General features: G+C 40.4%; 1 protein-coding gene across 4 annotated transcripts in view; it reads right to left on the bottom strand.

The window, feature by feature from the left end:
* The window catches only part of RNF130 (ring finger protein 130), a 140,511-nt gene that overhangs the window by 106,188 nt on the left and 21,445 nt on the right, over positions 1-12,878 (bottom strand). For all 4 annotated transcript variants that reach the window (XM_043585326.1, XM_043585335.1, XM_043585344.1 and 1 more), the window contains exon 2: positions 1,086-1,280. In XM_043585326.1, coding sequence (XP_043441261.1) covers positions 1,086-1,280 — 195 coding nt within the window. The remainder of the gene's footprint in view (positions 1-1,085; positions 1,281-12,878) is intronic.

Raw genomic sequence — 12,878 nt, 5'->3', positions numbered from 1 at the left:
TGCACTATCAAGCCATGAAAAGACATGGAGGAAACCTAAATGTATAATACTAAGTGAAGCCAGTCTGCAAAGGCTATGCACTGTATAATTCCAACTATAAGACATTCTGGAAAGGCAAAACTATGGAAATAGTAAAAAAAAAACCAAAAAAAACACAAACAACAGTGGTTTCCAGGGGTGGGGAAGTAGGAGGATGGGGGGAAGGATGAATAGGGAGAGCACAGAGGATCTTTAGGGAAGTGAAAATACTCTGTATGATACCATAACGATGGATTCATGTCATATCTGTCCAAACCCACAGAATGGAGAACAGCTGAAGTGACCCCCAAAGTAAACCAGGAACTGTGGGTGATTATAATAAGTCAATGCAGGCTCACTGACTGTAATGAATGTACTGTTCTGGCTGGGGTGTCGATAGTGGGGGAGGCTCTTTACGTGTGGGGCTGTGTGGGAAATCTCTGTACTTTCCACTCAATTTTGCTGGGAACACAAAACTGCTGTAAAGAATAAAGTCTATTATAAAACATCCCCCCGCCCCCCAAAGCTTATAGTCCACTGCCTGGCATATGTATAGTAAGTGCTCAATAAATTGCAACTACTGTTATTAAAGCAGTTACATTAGAAATGAAGAAACACCGTTTCTACTGTAGTAATGCTAATCGCTGAATCAGTCTCAACATTTATCCTGATAAGATAAAAAGCATCCTTCTTGAAGAGGTAATCCTTGGGAGTCCATGACATAACCTGGACAAGTGATTCTGAATAGAATACATGTTATTTTTCAAAGTTATCAAGTGGAATGTAGAAATGTAAAATGACTAAGAATTTAGTCACAACCAGTTACGTAGTAAGTGCAAGTTTTACAGACTCTGTTGTCATTATTTAAGAAAAGGATTCAACTAAAGGAAAAAGACATGCATCTCAATAAACAAACAATAATACCAAAAATGAACATAAAAAAATGAATATAACCATAGAATGATGTTGTAAATGATGTGGATTCAGCGGTGGTAGAATGCTTACCCATAACGCACTACTATCTAGAAGAGAAAACAAAACTCACACCCCCCCCTGGTTTTGTTTACCTGGATGAGTCATGGTAACAGGCTCCTCTTTGGATTTATTATTGTAGATGACCACGGCCACTGCATTGTGGAAAGCAGCCCGTGATATTTTCTCTTTAAATGTGCAATTTCCCCTCTGCAGCAAGGCAATCCACTGTTTGATATTAGGAGGGACAAAGAACCGTGTTTGAGGATCACAGCCCAGATGATCAGCAACTAAACAGAAAAGGAAAAAAAAAAACACATTAATTTTTTTCTCAAGTAAGGATAAATAAAATCGATCTTTATCAAAGTGCTCAACTGTTCCCCCAAATCTTTTGGATACCCAAGGCACTTCAAGCAGCTGTCAACAGAGCTATGAATATAGCCATGAAGGACAATACAATGAACCTGCATCCGTATCTGTACAAGAAGAGAGATGCTCCATTGAGACGTTAACCGTGGTGCAAATTAAAACCCTGAAAAATTCTGTGTAACTTCAGAGACTGACAAAGGTAAAAAAGACTGATAATGCCCAGGGTAGGCTAGTGAAGAGAGGAGGAAGAAAAAGCAAACACAGAAATCCCAACACCAAGGTGACTAATCTACCCTGAATTCTGCTTTCGTCACATCTACTCTTCACTCCACACCCCCTCCCCTACACCCTCTCCCCCCACACCACCTCCACGCCGCAGAGAGAGAGAGACTGATTTTGCTTGAGGTAAATGAGGCCAAACTGAACTTTGTTTCAGTTACCAAGTGGTCTTGTTGAAAATTCAAACATGTTTGAACAAATTTCTTAATAAGTGTCTAAGGAAATTAGAAAAAGTAAGTTTTGGCTTGTATTTGAGAATGATATGAAACTAGAAACTAGAATAGATTATTCCTCTTACATTTACTGGTAAAAATTACAATTCCATACTAAGATATATATACAGTAAAACCTTGGATTGTAAGTTGTTCTGTGAGTGTTCCACAAGATGAGCAAACATTTCTAATAAATTTTAACTGGATAAATGGGTGATGTCTTGCACAACGAGTAGTACATGACACTGAATATCACATGATCACACCTGAGCCATTGGTTCTTCTCTCTCTCGCTCTGACTGAGGGATTGTTGTGGGTGATGGTCTCCCATGCTCGGATGCTCAGTCTCAGGCCACGGTGTTTGGCAAATTATCAGTGATTTTTCAGAATATTAGAAGGTGCCCACAACTGGCCCTAGTGTATTTTTTGTCACTTCAAAGGAAGTACCTATGGACAGTCCTTTGCTTTTCCATACAAGAGCAAGCTTAGGAATGCTTTGCTTCATTCTAGGTCAGGCTGCCTGCAAATATAGACCCTTTCCTCTGCTGCCTTATTGCCAGTTAGATTAAATACAGTACATGACAAGAGTTTATTAATACTGTACTTGTAGTCAGCATCCGTGCAAGCATATACAATGGCTCCCATGCAGAAAAAGATTTCATTGAGCCAACAGATAGCACTGATTCCGTGAGTGATAGTGAAAGTCACCCTACATAATAAACCCTCCTCTCTCATCTCCCTCACACCAGCCATGAAGGTTTTCAAAGGTAAGTGCAGGTTAATTTATGTATTTTTCTTTATACTTTGTATTTTCTTTATTATTTTGCATTATATTACAGCACTGTAATAATTTTTATATGAGTATTTTTAGGTTGTGGAGCAAATCATCTGAGTTTCCATGATTTCTTATGGGGAAATTTGCTTTGATATGCAAGAGCTTTGGACTACAAGCACATTTCCAGAACGAATCATGCTCGCAAACCAAGGTTTTACTGGATTAACTTTACTACCTCCACCCATCGAACAAGATACATGAAGACACCAAGACTACTTGGGACTAATTAATTATAATTACATGGCCATTGTTGTGGATTTGGGGGAAGAGTTTGTTTCAGATACCTGGAAGTACACTGGAACGTGTCAGGCTGAGCTCCACAATTTGGTCATCAGAGCTCTGCCACCCTTTGCAAATCTTAAGAAGCCACCCCTGGTTGCTTTTCCCACTACCCATCCTCACACTTCTAATAGGTTACAGTGAAAGGGAAGAGTGGTCCAGAGAGGGGAAAGAAGTCACAAAGGTAAAGTTTGCAGACCACCACACGCAGTGCCAGAGGATGGCAGGCCCTAGGCCTCTTGGAGTCAGTCACTATCAGTATTGCACTGGCTGGCGGGGAGATGACAAAAGGGTAACACTAAAAGCAAATAAGTAATAAAACTATTAACTCAGTATTAACCAGTAATAAACTTTATGAAAAGATGACACAGTGGGGAAATATTTGCTTTCTACACCCCAGAAGCACACTACTTAGCAAAAGAAATGAAACATTTACACTGAGCTGTAAAATGTAGAGGTGTCACTAACTTCAGAGAAATGGTACACCTATCATTCCTGTTTACAGAATATCTTTCCTGAAAGTCTCTTATTATCATGGTGAAGGATCGCAGTGAAAGTGTACTTGCTACCAAAGGTGTCCTAATACAGTGAGAGATCAATGATTTCATGATGTCATGATATATATCATTGACAACTACCACCCTTCTGCTTAGACAATTTCTGTACTCAGAAACTTTAGTCCTTTCTCAAATTAAGTGGATGCAAAAGAGCCTGTATCACAATTTTAGTAGTTAACTATTGAAAGGCACAGTCAAGGCATCGTGAAACTCTGAAATCCTGAAACAGACTGTTTACCCACAGTGGTATCTGTTTCCCAGATAAGGATGTGGCTTTAAAACACACGCATTTAGGCTATGTGTTATGATAACCATGATAACCTCACTGTCTTGGGATAACTTCCAACACTATATCCAAATAGAGAGCAATAAGAGACCTGGTTTTAAGTGTTTCATTTGTAATGCTTCAAGACATGCTGCTGCACAAACCCTGGAAGGAAGTGCAGAACCAGGAATAGCTAAAAAGATCTGTATTCCCGTCTTCAGCAAAATATTCACTTTTCTGTGGCTTATCCCATCTTCCCTATGATTGTACACGTATTCACAGTGGAACAAGGAAGACACAAGATGGTCGTGAAATCAGCAAGATGTGGGGTCCACATCCTAGATCAGCTTACTTACTAGCTGAGCAACTGTCCCAGGTTCAATGATCTCATCTTCAACTTTTTTTTTTAATGTTTATTTATTTTTGAGAGACAGAGAGACAGAGCATGAGCGGGGGAGGGGCAGAGAGAGAGGGAGACACAGAATCCGAAGCAGGCTCCCGGCTCTGAGCTGTCAGCACAGAGCCCGACGCGGGGCTCGAACTCACAAACCGCGAGATCACGACGTGAGCCGAAGCCAGACGCCTAACCGACTGAGCCACCCAAGCGCCCCTCATCTTCAACTTTTACTTATTTACAAAGATTGAGTTAAAAAATTTTAATCTCACAAAAAAATAAAATAAAATTTTAGTCTCACAAGAGTTATGTATGTGAAAAAGGCTATACTAATTCCTCTATTCTTAAGTACTGAAAAAATTCCTTTAGTTTTATGGGCGTCATCCTATCTGGTCCTAGTGTTCCACCAGTTTGGTGCCATGGGGATTTTCTGTGCCAATGTGTGTGAAATCTAAACAGCTTAGCAGCACATGTCTCCCCCACATCCCTGGCTCATAACAGCTCCTGTTCCCAAGTCTCATTCTCTCTCCCCTTTGTGCTGACAGCGTCACTGTCTGCTTAGAAGATTAGCACTTCGGGGCACCTAGGTGGCTCAATTGGTGGTTGGGCATCTGACTCTTGGCTCAGGTCATGATCCCAGGGTTGTGGTATAAAGCCCCACCTTGGGATCTTTGCTGAGCATGGAGCCTGATTGGGATTCATATTCTCTCTCTCTCTCTCTCTCTCTCTCCCCTCTCCCTCTGCCCCTCTCCTGCTCTCTCAAAAAAAAAAAAAAAAAAAAATCAGCATTTCAATAACAGTCACCATTTCCAAGGCTGAAAAGACAGAGGAAAGGGTGCAGCCACAAAGCAAAACCTAGCAAACATACTGAAGGAGAACTTTAAAATTCTCTTAAGGAATCCCCACTAAGAAGAGATTCTACCAACAACTTCACAATCCAAACAAAGTCCAACACAGACTGTATGAGCAAAAGAATGTCCTTGTTCTCTAAATTCACCCAAACCATCATCCATAAAAGGCTCTGAAAACATTTACATCAGCAAGAATATGCAACAATAAGCAAGAATTAAATATTCAAGTTCCTGTTCAAGGAAGGAGTTTTCATTATTCAGAAGAAGAAGGTTAAGAGGTTTTCATAATCACTTAATACTGTAGCATGCTTATTTTATCTATTTATTCCTTCTTGTAATTACAAAATAACTTCAACAGTGAAAATGTTAACAGCTCTAGAACATCTTCCCAGGACTGAGGACTAACTGGTTAAGTGGCCCTACTTCACAATTTAATACCAGTTGTTGTTTATACTTGAAGCAATTTATTAAGTGAAGACATAGTATGGCATAAAATATCTATGCAATTAAGCACCATTAAAATTTATCAATAGCAATTTGCACAAATTCAAAATCATTTTCTTTCTTTTTTTTTAAAACTGCCAAATTTACAAGAAGACTTCACCTCTGACTTCTTTGCATTTATTAGTTATCGTGTCAGGAAAAACTTTTAGGAAGGTATCATGAAAATGTGAAATTACAGAGAATATAAAATACAGTATTACAGTATCTTACAATTTTGTCAGTCACACTTCAATAAACCTGAAAAAATGTTATATTACAGAGAAATGGAACTTCAGGGTTTTTTTTGTATGATCTTTCCTGTTGCATCCAGAAACAATAATGAGACTTTTCTTTATTCCTTCACAAAAACCAAATAATTATTGACAGGAACAATCATGGAATCCTTACCTCAATGAACAATAACTTAAATGCTCAGCAACATAATTAAGTACCAAAGAGAAATGTGACAGAACCAAACACTTTAGTCTTGAATTTACAGGAACCTCTAAAGGTACCGGGGAGGCATGCCTGGCACAGAAATATCAACAATACTGGTTGGTAGTATAAAGTAGCAGCATGAAGGTGCTTAGAAATCCAGGAAAGGAAAAGAGCAACATGACGGTAAAGGTTTCGAGGGAGTTGGAGCCTGAATGGAAACCTGGAAAACTGCTAAGCAGAAACAAGGGGTGCAGGAGTGACCGGCATAAGAACAGAAAAGACATAAGCCCTTCTTCTGAACTCTCCCAAAAATCAAGCAAGATGATACATAACCGAAGTGACCATACTATGCAAACCTCAGATATTCTGTAAAGAGGACCCTGTCTGAAACAGGAAAAGAGGAAGAATATTCTGGCACAGAGTACGTAAATATTTAAAGGGTTCTGTGAATAAGTAAGTAAATAAATAAATAAATAAACAAATAAAATCTCTCTTCCCCAGGAAGCCTGGTTCATTTGATTCAGTAAGACCTTGTCTACTGAAAATGCAAACACCCCATATAGGACAGAGTGGTCATCACGTTATGGTGTGGGGGTAATGCTTCCTCCCAAGCCTGATGACCACCAACCTGCTGCTGTGGTTAAGAGTCAGGCGGGGCTGGGGCACGTGACGGAGGGTGCACAGCACAGTTACCCCGGTGCGCTTCATGCTCTCAGAGCCTGCGTGTCTGGTTTCCTCTGTCTGAAATGCCAACCCCACCACTTCCTTGCTGACGACCTCCTAACCTCAGGATTCTGCTGAAGTTCCTCCTCCGGAACTGCCTCCCGGCCTCCTAAGGCTGAGTTGGGTGCTTTATTTGTGTTTCCATGGCATCCCGAGAGGACATATATCCTACTGTACCAGTGGCTGGCTGTTTATCCTGAGTATCTCCTACAGGATGAGATTTAGCATCTTCTCTAGTATGTCTGGCACAGAGCAGACATTTACCCCTCCTAGGTGAAGGCAGAAATGGAGGAACGACAAAGGGAGATTGAGCAAGAACTGATACAAAGAACAAGTTTGTGCCAGGGACCGCAGTTTCATGTGTTCTGACTGGTGTAATGTTCAATCAGCTGCTTCCTGCAAAAGAAGTAAAAATAAAAATCAGCCTAATTAGTTACCCTAGATACAGATGTTTCCATGGCCAGGTATGTTCTGGTTGTTTCCTATTTCCACATTAGATTATAATCTCTTTAATCTTCAGATTTCCCACTTCTTACCCTGTCTTTCCTTATTTCCCCCTGTTAAATTCTAATTTTATGATTCAAAGAATAACATGTAATTCTTTACTTGTGCTTCCGGTTTCTCAACTTTTAATGTTCAGCTACTGGATTTAAGTGTCTCGCTTCCATTCCTTCATCCACTTCCATGGATATAACTTATTTTCTTACGATTTCTATACTTCCACTTAAATCCAGCATCTTTTCATTACTGATCTTCAGTGGTTGTTTGGTCTTGTTGAAATGTTTTGCTTTTCCTTTTGTCTTAGTTTCCTGTTAACTCACTTGTACGTTTCAGTGTTTTCTCTAAACCTTGCATCCACTCTAATTTTCTTATCCCCTCCCCCACCCCCTTGCGGTTCTGTTAGTGTTTTTCTTTTCTGGTAGGATGTGTTATCACAATGGCTGGGAAAAATTATCTGGACCCTAGACTTTCTTGATTTCTCAGGAGCCTTACATTAATGATTATTCCCTGTTTTCTTTTTCTTCTCAATTACACCTGCTGGTTGGTCCCTTCCATTTTAAAAATAAAGAAGAAAACAGACCTCTTGAAAGACCCCCATTTGCTGCCACTGCTGTCAAGAGCTGCCTGTCCTGCTGTTCCCACCTCCTCAGTGTCTACTCATTCCTCATCACATTTCATCCAGCCACTCCACGAAAGTGCCCTGAAAGGTACCAATAACCTCAGCACTGCTATCTTGGGACACTGTGCCCTCCTCCAAACGGACTCTCAGTAACATCTAGCTCAGCTGAGCGCTCTCCTGCCCTGGCTCTCAGGGCCCTCCTCCTCCTCTTTCACAGCCTTCCTTCCTGGTCTTCTTTCCTCACTCCTCTCCCTACACCTGCACCTACAGTGTGGACACTCCTGAGCACTCAGACCACCTGGATGTAGGTCTAGGACCTCCCTCTCCCCCGTAAGGGCTAGAGGTTCTTTCTACACTGATGGTACACTTTTTTCTTACTGGAACAAGGATGTTTACTAACATCTTCTGCTAATCAGCCCTTTCCTGAGAAACTATTTTTCACTTTTTACTTATATAAATTCACAGTTTCCAGCATATAAACTAAATCAGGCCAACAGCATGCTAAGAATCAGGAGAGAAATATGGAAAATTATACAGAGGGAAGGGATCTATTCCCCTCCCATTCCAAGCAGAAACTGGTCTCGAATTTAATGAGCATTTAACAGACGTGTGTGGGGCACGTGTGGGGCTCAGTGGGTTAACTGTCTGATTCTTGACATCGGCTCAGGTCATGATCTCGAGGTTCCTGAGTTTGAGCCCTGTGTCGGGCTTTGCACTGACAGCATGGAGCCTGCTTGGGATTCTCGCTCTCCTTTTTTCTCTGCCCCTCCCCTGCTTCTGTGTTCTCTCTCTCTCTCTCTCTCTCTCTCTCAAAATAAAAAAAACTTAAAAAAATGAGCTAATAGGCATTCTTGAAGGTCTCCACTGGCTCCCATGGAGGGAGACGCGGGAGGGAGTCTCTGTAGGCAGGTGGACAGTCTGTCACTGTCTGATTTGTTTGTTTCCAGGTTACTCTGCCTCACTTCCAGGCAGGACCATGGGATCGTCCTGGGGTCCAAAGTACATTCTGTTAGTTGCCCGCCCCCCCAAACAAAAACAGAAACCTTTTTTAATTGGAGCATCTACAGATCACCTCTAACCGAGCCATATGCTTTCAGTAACATCTACCTGGGCTCCAGCTCCAGGGGGAGGGAAGTTGACACGCAGTCTAAGATGAGCCACAGAGAAGTGAAGAACTTAACTACATTTGAGGAGAGGCCTTTTCTCTGTTTCCCATGGGATGTGAATAAGGAAACGTGGCTCTAGCTGTTGCTGGCAGTCATTTTATGACAAAGAGGGAACAATCTTAGGACCAAGTTAAAGCTAAGATGGCAAAGGGGAGGGATCAAAAGGAACAAGATGCCTCCTAACACTGTTATGTGTTGAATCCCTCAAAGTAGCCCTAGCTTTGAGCTTCCAGTTCTGACACAGAACACTATTTGTATGCAGTGTAAGCAGGCATTTGTTGCTTGAAGCATTCACACTTCTTGTGTATGTCAAGCAGCAGTGGTTGAGATTAGGGCTTTATCCCTGCTGAGGGGCTCTCTTAGTTCACCAGGATCCACTCCTGGCTACTCAAGCCCACCAAGAAGAAGTCTGAACCTAAGGAGAAGGCTTCCCTGGGAAAGTCCTTTGCCACAGGGAGGCAGCCAGGAGGTCAGTCCTTTGTCACTTTCCCTCACTCAAGGGATGTGGTAGCCATCTGGGAAAGGAGAACTTTGTTGGAAGACTAACATGTCGAGCAAGGATTCTTGACAAGGATCCACGTGGGCAGAACGCAAAAGGCTGATGGAATGCGAATGAAGGAAAATCATCTTTATTTTTGCTACACTTGGAATGAAATCTAGCGTTTTCTTCATCTATGAATGTAGACAAGAAAACATCTGTTAACTGTAACTAACAGCAATTACATTAGTTACTGCAGATATGGCAAAAACATAGTAGAGATTAAACTTAGTAGACCCAACATAGTAATCAAGATGATCAGACCCAACACTAGATCCGTTACTTAATATGATCATAAGGACACACAAATATTTTGAATACCGGTACTGTTTCAGGAGACTTGGTTTCCTTTAATCCTACTTACTTTTGCACTTACCACTATTCTGAGAAGCAGCCTAAGGTTTTCTTTTTCACTAGGCTGCAAAAGGAGTCTCAGCTGCCAAGTTTAGTGAATTCATATTACTTATATGATATACTTGGATCCGTTTCTATTACTTTACTTTGTTCTCATTTATCCTGTTATTCCTAAGTTTTTTTTATACTTTCCCCTCTATTCTGAATGCACTGATCATGTTTTCTCTGCTCCTCCTCTTTTCCTCCATTTATATATTCAAGTTTTGCTTTTTATTTTTTAAAAAAATTTTGTTTATTTTTAACAGAGAAAGAGAGAAACGGGGAGGGAGAGGGAGGGTGGAAGAGAGAGAGATAGAATCCCAAGCAGGCTCTGCACTGTCTGCACAGAGCCCGACATGGGGCTTGAACCCAGGAATCCTGAGATCGTGACCTGAACCAAAATCAAGAGTCGGACAATTAACCAACTGAGCCACCCAGGCGCCCCCCTCAAGTTCTACTTTTTAGAGGTCACTCTTAAAATGTTAACTTGTACACCTGATAAAGAGTTTATATTTAACCAATATCTCTATTTTCTTCCTGAATAACAATTTCATAGGGTTACCACAACCAAGTCCTACAAAATTGGTGGCTTACACAGCAGAAATTTATTCTCGCACAGTTGTGAAGGACGGAAGTCTGAAATCAGGGTTCTGGCAGGATCATGTTCTCTCCGAGGGCTTTAGCGGAGAACCTTCCTTGCCTCTCCCAGCTTCTGGTGGCCCTGGGTGACTCTGGCTTGCAGCCGCATTATTCCAATCTCTGCCTGTCTTCACATGGCCTTTTCTACTGTGATGGTGTCTTCATTTCTGTCCCTAAAGATACTTATTGTTGGACTTAAGGCCCACTTGGGTGATGCAGGATGTTCTCATCTCAAGATCTTAATTTAATTACATCTGCAAATGTAATTTTTCCAAATAAGGTTTCTACACTCACAGGTTCGGGGGCATGAACAACTCTTCTGGGAGGCCACCATTCAACCTACTACAGAATGCAGCTCCAACCATCCCATTTCATCTTATGAGTAATTACCAACCATCCAATTCTACCTTGCTTTAATTATCCCATCCCTAATATTTAATGTTTCATACAGTCAATGTTTATTAAATGTTACCTACAGATACTTATCAGCCTTTATGTTAGTTTGGGATCTCCAGAGAAACAGACCAGTAAGATATGTGTGTGTGTTTGTAAAGAGATTTATTATAAGGAATTAGCTCATGTGATTATGGAGGCTGACAAGTCCTCTAAGATCTGCGGGGTAAGTCAGCAAGCTAGAGAGTGGATGTGATGATGTGGTTCCAGTTCAAAGTCAAGCAGCTTGAGACCCAGGGAGAGGTAATGTTTCGGTTTGAGTCCAAAGGCAGGAAAAAGCCAAGTCCCCAATTTGAAAGTAGTCAGGCAAGAGGAATCCTCTCTTACTGGAAGGAAAATAAACCCTTTTGTTTCATTCAGGCCTTCAACTGGATGAGGCCCACCCACACTGGAGGGCGTCAAATCTGCTTTGATCTGCTTTATTCAGTCTATCAACTTAAATGTTAATTAATCTCATCTAAAAACACCCTCATAGAAACACCCAGAATGTTTGACCAAATTATCTGGGCATCCCCGTGGCCCAGTAAAGTAACACTTAAAATTAACCATCACAGTCCTCCTCACATCTCACTTATTCCTTGTGTGTTTCATTTCCTTCTTCCTTATTAGAATAGTAAGAACACATCCTTTTGATATTCTTTTATTGAGGATCTGTTAAAGATAAAGTCAGGTTTTCAAGTAAACCTGTCTTTTAAGATCTGAAAACATCTTTCATATGATCCCATTTTTGAATGACAGTTTAATTAGTAAAAATTTCTAGATAGTTACTTTTCTCTCAGCACTTTGAAGATATTATTCCATTGTCTTCTGCTTCTTATGTTGAGGAGCTAAAAAAATTTTTAATTGTATAGGTTCTCAACTGTTATTGTGTCTACTTTTTACTTTCAAATCTAGTATCTTTAAAAAATAAAATAAATGTGTTTCTTATTTTTCTTCTAATTGGCAAGTTTTACTTTGGTTATATTTACTCTAAAGAAACAAATTTTTACAACAAGTCATAAGAAGAAGGCAACAACGAGCTATCTTCTGTACACCTAGAGTGCTGGATATATCAATCAACATTGCAAGAAGGGTCATACATAGTTGAACTGTCAGCAAGTTTAATTGTCAATAGCTATCCATTATCATTTGTCTTCTATACTTAGTTACTGTATATCTCAAATGGATTTTGATTATTTTTCACATCCTCACAACTTAAATATATCTGCTGGATGTTCTCCATGACATAATAAAAAGCATCTTAGGAGTAATTTTAAATGATGGCTAATACAAATCACTTTACCTGCAAAGTTATATTCAAAAATAATTTCTATTACAACTGATACAACAAATACTTCATGGAAGAGAGATGCTACAAATCGAAATAACTAAAAATTGCGGCTAGATCTTCACACAGATGTGGTACTACAGTATAAAAGACATGTAAACTATTTAATCTACGTCACTCCCCATTTCACAGAAACATTATAGTATTGAGCACAAGTCTTTTCGAGGCTCTCTTTTTTTACTCCTATCCATCACACTTTCCTCTTACCTTGCTGCCTACTCTTTCTCATTTTTCCACTGCTAGTCTCTTAGCTGGAGGTGTTTCACCAAGAATCAGCCCTAGGCCCTCTTTTCTCAGCGGGCAATATCATCCAGTCCCATGGCTTCAACCATCACGTGTACACGGATACCGTCCAAATCTAACCTCTCTCTTATGCTTTATTCTGTCATTTTGAATGGCTTGCTAGACATTTCTCCATGAATACTGAGTATCTCAAACTCATTATCTTCCCCCCTCAAATGTGATCTTCCCAGGAATTCCTAACAGCATCATCATTTACCTAAACACATAGGCTGAAATCCCCGTTGACAAACAAGGAAATGGCAATTAAGAGACAAAATGAAATGG

Source organism: Prionailurus bengalensis, chromosome A1 (assembly GCF_016509475.1).
Source record: "Prionailurus bengalensis isolate Pbe53 chromosome A1, Fcat_Pben_1.1_paternal_pri, whole genome shotgun sequence".
Lineage (NCBI taxonomy): Eukaryota > Metazoa > Chordata > Mammalia > Carnivora > Felidae > Prionailurus > Prionailurus bengalensis.
Note: the sequence above shows the minus strand (reverse complement) of the source record. Positions and strands in the feature narration are given on the sequence as shown.